At 44.5% G+C, this 17,630-nt stretch overlaps 1 protein-coding gene across 4 annotated transcripts in view; it reads left to right on the top strand.

Annotated features, from left to right (window-relative positions):
* RIMBP2 (RIMS binding protein 2) overlaps positions 1–17,630 on the top strand; it is a 374,947-nt gene that overhangs the window by 7,006 nt on the left and 350,311 nt on the right. For all 4 annotated transcript variants that reach the window (XM_054006698.1, XM_054006700.1, XM_054006701.1 and 1 more), the window contains exon 2: positions 13,509–13,628. In XM_054006698.1, the coding sequence (XP_053862673.1) occupies positions 13,509–13,628 (120 nt within the window). The remainder of the gene's footprint in view (positions 1–13,508; positions 13,629–17,630) is intronic.

Below are 17,630 nucleotides of genomic sequence, written 5' to 3' on the forward strand. Positions count from 1 at the left end.
TCTGCTGTTGTCCACACTGTCCTTGTTCTGTGGATAAAAGAAGAATTTCAGGTTTCAGGACTGTCAATCTGGAAATGTTTTGTAAATATTGTATTCAGTTGTGGGTGTGTTAAGTAGAGGATTTCAGTAATCCCTCAAATGAAATCACAGTGGCAGAAAAAGCCTGAATGAAGCATTTTAGTGATAAAGCTTGGAAAAAAAATGTTTTGAGATTTACATGTTGCAGGAATAGTACATTTAAAAATAACTTTGCAAAGTCCATTGCAGTAGGGCATCTTGTCCAACTTATCACTACAGTAGCAGCTGTTGAATTGTAAACCTGGTCCTAGCAACTGCACAATGGAATAAATTGCTCTGATTTAGATTGCATACAAATTGGACGTGGTCTTTTTATTGTCTTTAAAATCAGGATCTGAGAAGCGTGACACTTTCTATATTTCTGTGACCCAGAACTGCATTTGCATTTCTATTTCTCTTCTGTATGAGGTCAAATTTTTTTTGGTCAGTTTCTTGACAGGATTTGAGAAATGTTTCTGAGGGACAGTACCATGGTTGTTGTTGTTTTTTTTCTTTTTAATAGCAGATTTATCATGAAAACAAGACCGAAAAAGGAGTGATATGTTGTTGTATGATTTTCTGGTTAATGAAACCTATTAATGTTGGAATCATCAAATTTTTCTGTAGCCATCCTGGAGGGTAAGAATTTGACTACTCACAGAAGGGAAATTTTGCCATGACACAGTGATAAAAACACTTGCCACTTGTTTCCACTGTTGGCAGCATTGATGGAAATGCACTGTTGCAGAAAAACACTTACTCATTTTTCCTTGTGTGGACAAGGCTTCTCAACTTAACACTTTGCTTCAAGGCATGATGGTTTTCTCCAAAGTAATTCTCTCTGCTTGGTCTGATGCTTGCCCTCTGGTTAGGCCACTGTATTCAGGCTCCCTTATGCTATCCCTATCTTGTTGTGTATGTACAGAAGAAGATAATGGCTACACTGAAGAGCATTGGGGGTCTTGGTAGCTGGCCTTTGTTTAGTTGGGCAGGATGGAACGTGTGATTCAAGGCACGAATGGTGTTCCATAGTGATCCCATTTTGTTAAAAATGGTCTAGATTGTGAATCCCAAAATATTTAGAACTAAATTTTGCCCTCAGATACTTCTGTGGCTCTCAGTGAAATCTTTTGGCCATGGGAAATCCAGGAGCAGAATTTTGGCTTGAATATCATTTGAAGAAAAAAGACATTCTAGTGTGATAAAAGGGCACTACCACGTTGGACTATGGAATCCTCTTCTGGTGGCATTTAAAATTCAGTTGTGGATAGTTTCCAAAATGAATAGTTTGTCACTGTCTTCTAAGTGCTCCAAGAACTGTAGTCAGTGGATGTTTACTTTGTTGCTCAGCTTGGCTAATATAACTTGACATTTATTCCCACTGTCAAAACATTGCTTCTGTAGATGAGATTCATAACTCTTTTTGTGTTCCATTTTTATCAATACTTTATAAAGAATCCCTTCAAGAATCCCCCTGGAGTGCTGCACTCCTGTTCAATTGAAAACTCACATCACTTTTAGATCTGCTAATCCCAAAAGAATAGTACACACCAACTAGTACAATTTTACTCAGGGCCACTGTTCAACTGAACACACAGCACTTAAAAAGAGAGTGTGAGTGAAAACAGGAATAAATTTATCATCAAAGAACAGATTCAAGTGACAGAGTGAGAATATTGGAAACAGTTACATATTAAACAAAATCATAACATGCTTTCTAGAGACTACATGTAACCAAAAAGACGTTATCCTATCTCCACAAGACTGCTTACCACGTGTTCTTTCGCCAGTATTTTCAACCCTTTGGCTGAGAGTCAGGGGCGTAGCCACAGGTGGGTCTCAGTGGGCTGCGGCCCACTTAGCAGCCAGGCCCACCCAAATCTGAGCAAAGATGTCGTGCTGCCACAATACCCCGGGGCTTCACTCAGGCACCTAAAATCCAGGATGGAGCTATGCACCCGCCCTTCAGAAAGCTACTCTCCAACAGCTCTGCCTTGCTATTTTCTGAGCTGCAGACCAGAGGGTTCCTGCTGCCCTGACCTCTCGGGCCGGCCCGGCCGCAGGAGCACATGCCGGCACGCAGCAGTCACACACAACGAAGCGGTGAAGGACAGCACCGCAAAGACATATTAGTGCCCTAGCTGTTCTGCCATCCCGCCTCCCCCCCCGTACCATCAGGTCACTAACGTGGGGGGAGGACTGAAATTGGAAAGGAGGTTACGGGAAGCACCACCCCATGTGCGGGGCTTGGGCCTCCCCCCCCCCCCCACGCAGAATACAGTATGGGCTGTTTGTGCCAGGAAATCCCCCCCCCCATGCACAGCAAGGGGTGGATGCCGTGTCTCCCCTCTCCACTGGAGGGGGAATGGTCGGGCCCCCACCGGCAGCTGCTCTGAGGGGAAGTGGGTAGTGGGGATGCTGCGCCGGGTCTCTGCCGGGTTCAACAATGCACAGTGCCATGGCTGGTGAGGAGGAGGCGTCATGGCTCCCCCCAGGAGAGGGGAGCTGAGCCCGGCGGCAAAAGAGCTGCTGGTGGTGAATGCCCAAGGTGAGGCATGCATGTGCCCAGCTTGGCAGGTGAAGCCCTGTGTCTGGGGGCACCTGGGCTAGGAGGGCATGGCATTGTGGCAGGTAGTACAGTCTGTCATTGCCCGTCCACCCGAAAGTCGAGGCCCACCCACATTTCCATTCCCAGCTATGCCCCTACTGAGAACCCTTCTTGTAAAATCAAGCCAGCTGGCAGCTTGTCCTCACAGCTTAAAGGAATAAGGGTGTGCCTTCAAATCCCATACTTATACCCCCTAAAAGTCCATTGTCCTTGCTTGTAAATAAGAGTGTCCGCTGATGGTTCACTTGTTCCTGTAAATTTCCTTTTTGAAGATTTCACAATCCTTCATTAGCATTCGGCTCAGACTGTAAATGGAGGCCCATTGTGAGCTGTACAATATTTAATTTACATGTAAATGGACAGATAAACATTTCTTGCCTGAAAAAGAACCGGCTTTTCACCTTTCTGGTGACCAATTGCTAGTCACAAATCTTAAGACTGTCATTTCCAGTATATAGTCGTAATTCCTTACACTACATCCATACACACGTTTTGCAACAATTATGATGTCCAGTGTGACACAGGCTTTCATTAGTGACCTTACATGATATGCTTTTGATGAACCCAGGGGATCCCTGTTTTCCTCCATATCCCTGTGTACTCTTTCAGTTGGCATCCAGAGGTTTTTCGATCCCTCTTCCTGAGTCGTGCCAAGTAAGTGGTCATATCTGTCACTTTGCAGGTGTTTGATTGCAGTCAGGATAAAATCAAGACTAACCTGTCCCTTGGAGTTGCACCATTCCTACTTTTTAAAATTCCAATCACACACATTAAACTAACCAAATTTATGACCGAATGCTGTTTGGAAATAAAACTAAACATTCATAGAAAGCTCAAAATCAAAGTAGTTTTTAACCCTCCCAAAATCTGGTGAAAAACAGAATTAACATGCTGTGAAATAAGGTAGGTTTCTAAAAGAAAGATGAATTGTATTTCCAGCATGTATTTATACTGTGCTTCTAACTTTTTCCTTTTTTGAAAACCATTCATATTAGCTATAGTAGGTGGAATCTCAGAGGAAAATAATTACTTCATTAGGTTTCAAAACAGTGACCTTTATCTGAAGCATTATATACAATGAGCAGTTAGACGATAATTAGGCCCTCTAATTATGCTTGTTTGGAACAGCCATCCTGTCAATAAATCACTGTGTTGCTATACAATTTAGTTTGTATTAGAAAAAATGTATTGGAAATGGCTTTGTTGTCGAAAATCTCATGATAGAAGCTTAAGGCTTGAGCCTGCACAGTCTTACTCATTTGAGAGAACCTTACTCACTTAAGTAATCCATTGGAGGTGAGAGCTCTGCAGGATGAGACCTCTTATTTACAATGCACATAGTCCTCTTTAGTTGTCTTCAATATAGAATCACAGGACTGGAAGGGACCTCGAGAGGTCATCTAGAGCAGTCCCCTACACTCATGGCAGCACTAAGTATTATCTAGACCATCCCTGACAGGTGTTTGTCTTACCTGCTCTTAAAAATCTCCAATGCTGGAGATTCCACAACCTCCCTAGGCAATTTATTCCAGTGCTTAACCACCCTTAGTTTTTCCTAATATCCAACCTAAATTGCCCTTGCTGCAATTTAAGCCCATTGCTCCTTGTCCGATCCTCAGAGGTTAAAGAGAACAATTTTTCTCCCTCCTCCTTGTACCAACCTTTTATGTTCTTGAAAACTATGTCCCCTCTCAGTCTTGTTTTCTCCAGACTAAATAAACCCAGTATTTTCAATCTTCCCTCATAGGTCATGTTTTCTAGGCCTTTAATCATTTTTGTTGCTCTTCTCTGGACTTTCTTCAATTTGTCCAACTCTTTCCTGAAATGTGACTCCCAGAACTAATCACAATATTCCAGTTGAGGCCTAATCAGCACAGAGAAGAGTGGAAGTGTCTTGCTTACAACACTCTCCATCTTTAGAGCAAGTGTATTATGGCCAGGGCCAGCTCTGGCTTTTTTGCCGCCCCAGGCAAAAAAGCCTCCCGCCGCCCACCCCCCCACCCCCCCCCGGTGGGGGGCACGGCAGGGGACGGTGCCGAGCCCGGCCACAGGCCCGCTCTCCCCGACCAGCCGGAGTGTCGGGAGGAGGGCGAAGAGCCTGGCCGGGGCTCCACTCTCCCCGGTGGCCAGAGCGCTGGGGGGAGGGCGGCGAGCCCGCCACGGCTCCTCTGGCAGCCGGAGTGCGCGGAGGAGGCGGCGAGCCTGGCCAGGGCTCCGCTCTCCCCAGCGGCTGGGGCGCCGGCAGGAGGGCAGCGAGCCTGGCCGGGGCTCCACTCTCGCGCCATGCCGCCCCCCTCCAGGTGCCGCCCCAAGCACATGCTTGGTGGGCTGGTGCCTGGAGCCGGCCCTGATTATGGCTGAAATAAAACAGACTATTAGATACTGTGTGGTTTTATAGAAGCACTATATTACTCGTGCATTTGCATCAATCTAGTAACATTTGCTTCAGCATTTCCCTTGGTAACTGTTAAAACTTGTTTCAAAGGAAGCTTGGCTCACGCAGCTTATTTTTTTTCTCTTCTAAAATCTGAGGGTCAGGAGAAAGTTTGGTTTCAAAATTAGGTTTAAAAATCAAAAACTTTGCCAGGTTTTCATGTGTATATCTCTCTCCACATTTTTTTTATGAAAAGTGAGGAATGGCCGATGTCAATGAATGTCATTGAATGTCAATGAAATTTGAGACATTCATTTATTTTACTATTGAATCTCATTGGTATTTTCAATAAATGTTTTAAAATTAGCCATTAAACTTCACTGCATTTCTCAGGTGTGTCATTAGTAGTGTTTTTACGGAGTATTAGATAGACCGAAGCCCCAGGGCGGCATGTTCTGGGCAAGCTGCTCAGCTGGTATAACTAAGCATGGCTTCATTGACTTCTCTAAAACGATGCTGGCTTACATCAGCTAGGTTCTGACTCTCTGATGTTTAGAAGTTTCTAAGAATAATCTCAATCTTCTTTCTTAGGGAGGCTCCAAAGTCTTGTCGCTGACATCTCTCCTGCTTTGGGGAGGAGAGCTAAATATTTTTTTCTCTTAGGGATGTTTCGGTAGTGCCTTTTTCTGAAAGCAAGCTCATCTGGGGCTAGCTCAATGGACATGTCTCCATTGACATCAGTGGAAGCTGGACTGGACCACTGATTTCTTGCCTACAATGTATGGGTTTAAAGAAAATGTCCAGAATGGAGAATCTGTAATGGAGTGGAGCTATAATGGGAATTGGAAAGGTAGAGCAGGAGAATCCTAGAATATGGTAGAATTTAGAGATGGGCAAGACCTCTTAGGCAATCAAAGGCTATTCCATATGGTCTCTAGTATATTAGTGAAAGCCTCATGAAAATGGGGAGAGACAGTGAGTACAAAATAGTTCTGAATGCTCTCCCAGTAGGACAGTCTGTCTACCCACAAAGTAGCCCTAAAGACTTGATGCTAAAATGAGTGAGAGCTACTGAATTCCTTAACAAGAAAACCAAATATTAAAGCGTCCCATTTAAGACGTACTGAAGACTTAGCACAAGTCGCTATTGAGAATGGGCCATTAAGTGTGTCTGAAAAATCTGGACATGCACAAATGAGCTGGATGAGATATTATACATGCTAAAAGAGGCTGAAGTAAGAGCGAGCTTTTGAGGTGCAGCTCCGACTGAAATAAGCAGAGGTGGGGTGCTCCCTGTCTTGGGGCAGCTCTGTTTCCCCAGAGCTGCTGCTCCTCCTTGGTTGGTGAGGGAGTACTACTCAGGCAGGGAGATCTGAAGTGAGCATTAAGGGTGCAGTTGAGCTCCCAATGAAGTCAATAGAAATATTCCTACTGGCTTCAAAGGGACTTGGATCAGGCGCTGAATGCAAAGGAGATTTAAACCCAGGTCTCCTAAGGTGAAAGACTTTTGCATTAACCTACTGTGCCACTGAGCACAATTCATTCAACAACAGTAACAGTGTCTTTCATCTCTGTAGATTCACAAGGAATGTTTTTGATTTGCTAACCAGAAACCATGTATCTTCTGCCTTTCCGACAAAATGCATGATATAATGGATATTGACTGCAGCGGGATGTCAGTAAGTGTGTTTACACCCACATTAAATGACACAGCGCATTGGGCATTAGCAGGCTTGTATCTTCAGAGTGAGTCTTTAATTTGTATCCCACAGACATCAGCTTTTCAATCCCACATGGACAATTGAGACTGCATTAGGTAGAAAGCTCTGTGCTTGCTTGGTTGGAGCAGTCACATTTTGTATTTTATCTCTTTCTTCACCTGATGCAGGAAGCTTAAATGGAACCCCTCGACCTCTTCTGTGACCAAAGGCTGCACAGATAATTTTCCTCACTGTGGATTTTCACTGTGTTGGTTAAGCACAAAGATCAGAATTGTGCATGTGCGATATGCTGGCTTGGTGACAGAACAGTTTGCTTATATTTTGTTTTTATACAGAGGATGCTTTTCCTTTAAAAGTGAAGCACTGACGCTACACTGCTCTGCAAGAGTTTATGGAAACAGTTTTGCTGCGGAAGACACTGTAGCACTTCTATAGATAGATCTTTTTTTCAAATCTACATTAACTCTGCAAATTGCTTTTGGGTTTGTTCTGACATTAAAGTGTCAAAGCTCCCTTGGTGGGATAATATATAAAAAACTGACAGAGAACAGAAATATTTTAGATTGATTTTAAATCAATCAGAATTGTAAAAAAAGCGAAGCAAAGTCTGGTTTTATTGTACTGAGTGCTGCTGAAGTGAAAGCCAGCTGCCAGCTCCTTAAGGTAAAGTGTTTTCATTGATGTGGAGCTGCCTGTTGCATTTGTGATTCTTGAACCTTCCCTGGATATAGGTGAAACTTCATGCTCCCTGGATATGGGGATTTCCTGTGGAACCTGCTCTTGGCTTTTTGGTCTCTAAATGGGACAGTGTGCCTGCAGCTCAGGACAGATCGGAAAGGTAGGTGATGGGCACTGTTTACTTAAACCCAGTTTCAATGCTGAAAAGCTCAAAATAAAATGTTGCGAGAACAGTTGAACGGAGACGAACTAAAGATACCACCTTAGCTTTCAAATTTGGAGAGAGGAGGACACCCATGAAACATGGCTCAGGCATTTTAGAAACTGAACACTAATGATTATCTTAAACATTTGGAGAGTCTGCTTATTATGCTTCATTTTAGTTAATAGTGTAAATCTAACCTAGAGCTGGCCCAAAACTCGGGCTCAAATCTCTGCTGTGGTTTGAGATCTGATCTGAAAGTTGGACCCCCTTCTAGTCCAAATTCAGTTTGACTTCTATATATTGAGGGTTAGCTTCAGTCACTTGCCTTCTCCATTGGTCTGAAAAATCTCTGCCTGCAGAGAGCTTTCAGTATTTTATTTGTATCACACTAGTGATTTGAAGTCTCAGCCACGATCAGGACCCCGCTGTGTTAGATACTGTACTAACTATGCAAACACAGTCCTTGCCCATAAGATCATAACTGTTTATGGCCTAAATAGACATGGCAGACAGAATAAATCAAAATTATTAGCAAAACAAAAGTGATACTGCATATGCAGTTAGTGTCTCTGTATATTATATCGATAGCAACTGGCGTTGCCCAAGCAAAAAAACATATGAGGGTGTGATACATCCTAAAGCTGCTGCCTTTGGCCAATATGCACAATAAAAAGTATATTTACCCATTTTTGCTTATTGCTATTGCCATTGAAGACAAGGTTGCTTTTCGTTTCGCTATCCTTTTGCCATGGAGTCACAGCCTTGGTGCTCTGACACCGCTCTGAATGAAGTTCAGACAGGACTCTAGTTCACTGTGTCTCCCCTCAGGGTGCACACTCAGGAGGGCAAGTAGCCTCCTCGGCTTCAGTGCTTCCCGAGTCCGACCTCGGATCGTTCAGCACCCCCCCGTTCACACCGTGAGCTCCCCACCATGAGCCCACCTGGATTGGATGCCTGGGGAAGCATTACACACCCCCAAAGGGTCATGCACCCCAACTTCACAGTCAGCAGTGACTCTCAGCCAGCATGGTAAAACAGAAGGGTTTATTAGTCATCAGGAACACAACATAGAACAGATCTTGTTAGCACAGAAATCAGGAACATTCAGTGAAGTCCATCTTGGGGGGATCCAGAGCCCAGGCTCCTCCCACCCTTAGACTGACTTGCTTTCAGCAGCCCAGCCTCAGACCCCCTGTTGCCCCTCCTCCGTCCTTTGTCTTTTTCTCAGGCAAACAGGTCACCTGGGTTTTTTTGTTCTCCAACCCCTTTGGTTGGCTCCTTGCCGGGGATGGGGCTCCGGCCATCAGTTGCCAGGATACAAAGTGTCAGCTATTCTGTGCCCAGTCAGCAATCACACCTGCCCACTTGGGCTCTCTGCAATGATCACACACCCTTATTCCACCACCTAGATACTTGAGTAACACATAAGGGAAACTGAGGCACACATAGTATTCAGAGAAAACATTAGGAACTTTCCCACTTTGTCACAGCACTTGAAGCACTCTGAAAAGAAGGAATTCAGCAGGGATGCTTGCCTGTTTTGTCACTTCTTCAGTGGTAGACCGAGCCTTTCCTTTAGGTCACTGCTTTGAACCCAGACCACGAGTAATGAAAATTGCTCTTGCCATTTGATGGCCATTTGGTGGCTGAAATGAAATGAGCTGAGCTGGTATTAGTCTAATTATTAGTAGACATGTTACCTACATCTATCAATCTACTGGAATCCATGTCCACAGTCTTGGAAGAGAGCACAAGGACTGAATGGGCATTGCGGCTGAATTATCTTCACTCCTCACAGGTCCACAGTGTGTGCGTAGTTTTGTGTTGCCACTGTCTTTGCTGTAAATTTTCTGTGCATAAATAATGACTTCGTTCTCTAGGGCTGCCAATCCAGCAATTTTTATCTGTGCTAATTTTAGTAAATCTCAGAGTCTGGTTGAAAACCATCAAATGTGAGGATTAAAAGATCAGTCTAGTACCCTAAAAGTGCCAGGAGGAACCATCTGAGCAAAACAACGCAGGCTAGAGAGGAAGGTGTGAGACCTGCCCAAGTCACAGGAATTGGAAGACTGCTGGTTGGGGTCTATCTGGGTCTGTATTCAGGTGGCTGACCCAGTTCCACGTTAATGGGAGATGAGCCTCAGCACCATCTATGACAAGATCAGCTCCCCTCCCAGATGGGAAAAAAACTCTCTTCTCACATGAAGAAATATTATGTGACTATCTCAGGCCAGGTGTGAGGGAGAGTAAGTCGCTTGAGTGGGACAGAGGCCTTGGGAGGCTGCAGCTGGCCTGAGGAAACATCTATAGGGAGTAAAGGAATTTTGGATTATGACCCAGCTCCAGAAAGGAGGCCTGAAGACTCCTGATTCCCAGAGCGTGAGACTGATGGGATTACAACCCAGCTCCAGGAAGGAGGGCTCGGGGCTCCTGATTCAAGGAGAGAGAACTGTCTGAACTGTGGAACCAGTGGTTACAGGGGCCAGCTGGGTGAAGGGGTGTGAAGTACTACATGATTCCAGGAAGGAGGGCAGTGGGCTCCTTGACTAAGGGGAAGGACTGGGGCCTGGAGGAGGACTAGTATGTGAATGAACTAAATAACTAGATCCCCTTCCAGGAGGGGAGCTTTTTAAACATTATGGACTAGGTGGAGTTATTGAGGAGTCCCGCAAGAGAGCAAGGTGCTGCAGAGCCACCCCAGGCAATCAGGAGGTGCTTGAGAGGTGGTGACTCATTTTTACAGGGTCTTTGTGAGCTTCTATGGGCCCAGATCAGACCCCCCCCCGCTACTCACACACACATGATCGCACATGAAGTGGTACTTCAGAGATGGAGCTCCTCTTCTCCAAATGCGGGGGGAGCTAGGGTTTCTCCCCAGCACAGTGGGTCTGTCTGAGCTTGTATAAGCCCAGCTTTGCCCCCAACCCCAAAATTTGCACAGGGAGCATTACCTCATAGATGCTTGGCTGTCCCAACCCTGAAAGCAGTTGGAGCGTGGGGGTGGGGGAGGAAGTAGCATATCTTGTCTTTCCTACCCCATAGAGATTGCAAAGAGAGTTAATGTAGTGTCTATGAAGTCTTGTGGATTTGTGTGTCCCTGGCAGGCCATTTTGATTGGATCTGGGAGCAGGACTGTGAAATGGGCTCTCTCTCCCTAGGGTGTCGATGCTAAATGCCCCTGGGGATCTACATAGCTTGTGGGTGTGCCCAAAAGAGACAGCCCCTTTGCCTAGGATCCTTCCCTCTACCTGAGGTCAGTTGTGAAAAATGTGCTCACGACTCTTCCCTTCCCTTCTCTGGGTTTCCACTGTACTGAATGATCAGAAGGCTGGAGGAAACTGTACCAGTCTAGGGGGCTTTGTGGGGGGGGGTAGCTGATATTTTTAGACCAGCGGTGTTTTTGGAGGGCTGATAGAAGCACAAAACATAATTCTCCTGCTCCCATGTGGAGTCGTGGTGTCACGGCTGGCCTGGAAAGCCATCAGCAGCAGTAAGGGTGCCAGTGCCACTTGCTAGGCTGTCAATCTAACAGTCAGGTTGTTTTAAATGTTGTTTGGTGCCAGAATGAAGTCAGCAGCTTGTCTGTGTGTAATGAGCCAACACGGGTGTGAGTCTGATCAACCTGGAAATGCACTGAAACGGTCTAAAATGGTCCATGCCCTGCAGCCCAGAAAGCATGAAACCTATCCTGCACAGCTATATCTTGTTCCACAAGGACTTTCCAGGGGGGAAATATGGGCTAGTGATTCAGACAGAGCCTGGGACTCAAGAGACCGGAGTTCTAGTCCCTGCTCTGCCCCAGACGCTGTGTGACGTTGGGCAAGTCATTTAGTCTCTCTGTGCCTTAGCTCTCCATCTGTAAAGTGACTAACAGCACTGCCCTACCTCATGGGGGTGCTGACAGATACCATATTATCTGAACACAAGTCTTTAATATAGTTAACAGGGACAGATAAGCACCTAAGGTTGCTGTTAATTTGTTCCCAGACACCTTTTTCCCCCCTCAACAGAAGGGAAGCACTTGATTTGTATGAATGTTAATGCAACTCCAGGTAATGCCAAACAAAACAGCATATCCTACTTGTTCTTTTTGCCCTTCTTATGCTGTGATGGGTAAAGTGGAAGGTGGTGTAGGTTAGCAGATGGGGCATTGGACTGGGGCTTGAGAGATCTGGGTGCTGTTCCTGCTTCTGCCACTGACCTGCTGTATGACCTTGGGCAAGTCACTTCCCTTCTCTGTGACTCTATTTCCCCATGTATATTTAGTGTGAATGCTTCAGGGCAGAGTGTCTCTCTTCCTTTAGATGTGCACAATGAGGTCTCTAGATGCTACTGTATTACAAGTAACAAATTTTCAAGATTTCAACTATTTATCCCAATTAGTGATGGGAAAAATTTTCAAAATCTCAAATTTTCATGGGATGAGGAAAACCTTTTTCCACCCAGCTCTACTGCTGATCCCTGGCCCATGGATCTGTCCATAGGTTAAGTTCAGTGCTGCTCTGAAAAAAAAAAAAAAAAAAGCGAAGCACAATCAATCTATTTTGGGGAGCAGGGAAAGATATTGTAATAGATACTTTGTTCCATTATCTAGAGCAATGGTTCCCAAACTGTGGGTCGCAGCCCCATTTTAATGGGGTCACCCGGGCTGGTGTTAGACTTGCTGGGGCCTGGGGCCAAAGTCAAAGACTGAGCTCCGCTGTCCGGGGCCAAAGCCCAAGGGCATCAGCCCTGGGCGGCAGGGCTCAGGTTACAGCTCCCCACCAGGGCTGACGCCCTTGGGGTTCGGCTTTGCCCTCTCAATCCCCCACCCAGGACAGTGGGGCTCAGGCTTCAGTCCTCCCTCCTGGGGTCTTGTAGTAATTTTTGTTGTCAGAAGGGGGTCTCGGTGCAGTGAAATTTGAGAACACCTGAGCTAGAGTATCTGTTGAGCACTGACATTATGCTCGCTGCTCTCCAAAACAGGGAGGGAGGCACAGTGCTGTTCCCCAGGGATTTAGTCTTACTGTTGGAACCTGCCGTTCCACTGTTACCTGTCCTACCTGCCACCACTTATCAAATAATTGAGGATGCATCACGCTGTCCATACATCTTCATCTGCAGTAGACTTGCTCAGAAGGAAAGGGTAACACTGATCCTATAGGATTGCTTATGACTCTTGTGAGTCAATAGGAAGTGCATCCACCTATTGCAAAGTCTTCCCAATTCTATTCTATGGAGAAGTACAGCTTACTTGAAGGGAATGTCAGTGAGGTCCTAAGTTAGAGGAAAGGCAAGCAATATAACTTTTTGGAGGAAGAGGATAAGGGCACATTAACAGGGAAATAATAAATATCAAAATAATGTACTTCATACATGTATTCCTGAGGAATGGTGACTGACTATGAAACTCCAGTAGTTTGGAGAGTTCAAAGCTATTTCTGTGGGGCAATATCTCTGGGCTTGTGTTCACTACCACACTAAATCGGTGGCATTGCATCGATGCAGAGGCACAGCTGTAGCACGTCTAGTGAAGATGTGCTATGCTGATGGGAGAGCGCTCTCCCATCGACATAATTACTCCACCTCAACAAGAGGCAGAAGCCATGTCGTCAGGACAGCGTCACCTGCCAATATAGCACGGTGGAGACATCGCTTTAAGTTGATGAAAGTTACATTGCTCAGGTGGGTGGATTTTTCACACCTTGAACAACGTAACTTACATTGATTTAAGCAACAGTATAGACAAGCCCTCATTCTCACATTTACTTCCTTCTCACAGGGAAGAGTGTCCATTTGGAAGTCCTGTAAGACAGAATTTGGCTTCTCTCAATAGACCTTTAAATGCTCTCATGGTGATATCAGTACTGCATCTTTCTGTTATAGGAGAAGAGCATCAACCATGATCTGGATCATGGCAATGCTGTCCTTGAATCTCCCAAGGTCTCTCAGTCGGTTCCAAAAGTGGAAAAATCCTCAAGCAAACAGCAGGAGGAGGTTAAACCGGTAAGTGTGTAATGTACAGTCTTCAGATCAGTGAATAACCTAATCCACTTCAAAATCTGCCTAGTAACTTTGAGTACATGGTAGGGGGGCAAAGAACACGTTGAATGCAACCTGGAAACTATTCATTTGGCCTCTTAAATAAATAATATTTTCATATCTCCCTTTTTATGGGTTATAAAAAGGGGGTATTGCAGTTAACAATGTAGCTGTAATTATAGCTCCAAAGGCTTTCTGTGCCATAAAGAGGGATGTCCTAGACCTTGAGAGACCTTAGATAACCAGTTAAGTTCTGGCTGCCCCCTGCTAGCTTCAGATATGGTCTGTGGATACAGTCCCTGGCTAGTGGATGTTGTCAGTGTAATACTGCTGCATCTGCATTGTTATTAATGATTGCTCCATGCCATATTCCCTGCACTAAAAAGGTACCCACTGACTATACTGCTGTCCAAACACTCGCCCCATCCCGTGGTTTGTCTTTAAATGTCATGAATCTGGATTCTACTTCAAATAAAGGCTTCCTGTCTCTCCCAATAGCTTTCCCTCCCATATGGGTACTCAGGCCAAGATTTTTAAAAATGGGACGCTAAGATTAGATTCCCTAGACCATATTTGGGTGCCAAAATTAGGGCCCTGATTTTAACAAAAGCTCTGAAAATAATCAGTGGAAGATACTTTGTGGTCAGTGCTCCTGAAAACTAGGCCACCTACTGGAGGCTTAACTGTGGGTCACCAAGGTTTGAAAATCTTGGCTTCAGCCTGAAGTCCAGAGTTGGAGATTCACCTAGTCTGTCTGCCAGGGTGAAGCACCAGAATGGCTCTGCAGGTCTGAACAGGTCCCAGAGTCTGACAGCTGGTCATATTTATTCACCTAACCCTGATGCTACTTGTCAGATTCCACAGAATGTCTTCAGAGATTATTTCCCTAGTGCTATGAGGCAAGTACATCCATTAGCTGTAAATTAGTCACAGCATACCTTCAAGGAAATAGATAAAAAGATAGGAAACCACTGACTGAGCAGCACAGCGTAGAATTTATATTTAATTACAATTTTTTATCTTTCTTGGTAATAATGGAAATTACTGTAATCTCAAAAAAGCTTGGAAAGTAGGGCCCAGAACAGTACAGGCCCAGTGGGTGTTTACCTTTTCCTGGGGTCAATAGGGACAATGTAGATCCACATATAAAAGAGTTGATTTTTATATTACTTATTTGCTCTCTGCATTTGTTCCCTAGCCAGGTACATAAAGTTGGTTGCTAAGCTTTAGGCAAGCCGTTGCCACTTAGAATGACTCATGTAGCCTTGTTAACCAGAGTGCTTCTGTGGGTTTTTCCGTTAGAGATCTCAGCATGCTTTCTATCCTCCACAGATACGAATAAGTGCTCTCTTAAAACCCTCTAGCCTTTTGCTCTAGGGAGAGGAAAAAATCTGAAATGACTAATTACATTTGTAAAAATTATCTTTAAGGGATGAAAGAAGAACCAGTCAGTTACCGTCTGTCATATTTAAACTGCAATTACTGTGCTGCATATTGATTTTCATAGTGTTACAACACAGTTCAGTTGAACACATTAACCTTTACAAGGGACGTAAACAAAAAGCTGAGCTGAGCCATTGTAGAATTGTGATTGTCAAAATAAATACATCTGTGTGTTAGATTACATTTACATTCTTGTTCTTGCTAAAATCAACATAAAGATGAGGAGAAAACTGGATTGCAATTTTGGGAAATAAGGGGGTATAAAAACTTTGGAAGTTGGCCAAAAGTTCTGAGTTTAAATAACGCAAAATACTTGAAATGCTTTTTATCTGGGGATCTTGAAATTCTTTACCAAGAAGAGTGTATATAATTATACCCCCCTTTACAGACTGGGAAATGCAGGCACAAAGAAATTAAATCATCACTTGTCCAAGCTATTCAGCAAGAAGAGGAAGAGCTAGGAATAGGAGTCAGATATTCTGATTTTCAGTCTGATGCTCTATCCACTAGATCACATGTTAATTCATTCTATAGTTCAAAAGGACCCTGTAATTGATAGGATCAAAGAGATGTGGGAGAGTAAGTTAGTTACATCTGGATACCTGCATGCACTGAGCCTTTGTCAGCAAACCAGATCCTTCCTTTCATAAGGTGCACGTTAAATGCTGAAGTAAGGCCCATTTTCAGTGCCTCAAATGATAATTTGCATAAACACAATTGATTAGATTTTGGAAAGCATTGATTATTAAAGATATACATTTAAGGTTGTTTTAAACTTTTGTAGTAAGTACAGATGGACCTAAGTTACAAATTTGAATCTGGAGCTGAACTTTTTTACAGAGTTCAAAGGTGTGTTGAATCCAGGTGGCTTAGATTATGCCAACCTTGACAGTAAGATATAACAGCGCATCTTTCTTGCTCATATAGCGAATTACACATTTATACAGTGCATTCTATGTGGGTGTATAACATATATACTAATAATGTTTATTACTAAACCAAATAGACTCAGTACTTTGATTTATTTATGGCTTGGCATAAATTACTGAGATTTCGTCCCCCTGAAAATGTTATGAAAAATAAATTTAAAAATATCTGCTACTAATTTCTATCTAAGAATAGTATGGCATTGAGCAGGTAATTGCATCCACTGTTCATTTTATATATATATATTAATATTATGCATTTATATGCACTTCAGCAAGAGCCCATCCCCATCTATTCTGTTGGTATCGGATTTTATTATCCAGATTCAATGTTATGATATCAAATAATGGATTTTCATGCTTGAAGAAAGATAGATACCTCATATAAACTGAGGGCTATCCTTCCCTATGGTAAAGCACAATATTAGCTAATACGCCTGTAGAAAAATACTACCGACTAATACATATCAAAATGCTTTGCATGCATTTTTACATCTATTTGTACTGAATCTCTTCTCTTTGCCTGCAGCTCCCCTGTTGTTCTAATCTCTTTAGGTCACTTTGCACTTTGGTTCTGTGCTCCTGTGTGTTTGCTACCCCTCCAATTTCAGAGTCCTCTGCAAATTTGGTGGATTTACACTAAGTGACATCAGATAAACACCTGAAGCAGATGCACAGGGTATAGAGAGAGGTGCATTTCCTGCCCCCCGCTCTAGTTTAACTGATGATAAAAGCCTCTAGAGCCCCCCAAAGCATCATGGATATGACTATGACTAGCAGGAAGCATCACTGGTAGAAGACGGATAGATAGCTGGTCTTTGTAGCAAAAGCAACTCCAAGGACCACCAGTGCTCCACAGATAAGAGAGAATATCTGCGTGGAAAGGTTTTGTTCAAATTCAGGTGGATTCTTACTTAATTCAAACCAGTGCACTCACCCCTCCTATTGTTTCCCTTCAGCTCCGGTTTGCTTTGCTGCTTTTTTCCCTGCTGCAATCTTATTCTAATGGGTTATTTTTGTCATTATGGGGGCAGGGCTGGCTCTGGCTTTTTGGCCGCCCCAAGCAAAAAAAACCCCAAACAAACAAAAAAACGGGGCGGCCAGAACGGCAAAGCAAAAAAAAAAACCCAAAAAAAAAACGGAGCGCGGTTGCAGGGGGACCGGCTGGGGGGGAGAGGAGGAGGGGGAGGGAGCGGGCGGGAGAGAGATAGAAGGGGGCGGCCAGGGCTACAGCAGGGGCGCTGCCACGCGGCCCCTCCCATTGCGCCGCCGCCTGCCATGAGGGCTCCGCTCCGGTTGGCGGGGAGGGAAGGAAGAGGACTGCCCTGCAGGGCACTCTGGTTCTCCGCGCCGCCACCCCCTACAGGGCGGCCAGAGCGGAACCAAAAAAAAAAAGCGGCCGTGCCGCCCTAGGATTGGGCAGAATGCCGCCTCGAACAATCTGCCGCCCCAAGCACCAGCTTGCTCAGCTGGTGCCTGGAGCTGGCCCTGTATGGGGGTGAACTAAGGGTAGAATAGTCTACAGAATCCCTCTTTTGAATAGGCCCTCTCATTTGCTATTGCTGAGTTCAAAGAATAAAGATCAATTCATCTGCAG

The sequence above is a fragment of the Malaclemys terrapin genome, chromosome 16 (genome assembly GCF_027887155.1).
Source record: "Malaclemys terrapin pileata isolate rMalTer1 chromosome 16, rMalTer1.hap1, whole genome shotgun sequence".
In the NCBI taxonomy this organism is placed as follows: domain Eukaryota; kingdom Metazoa; phylum Chordata; order Testudines; family Emydidae; genus Malaclemys; species Malaclemys terrapin.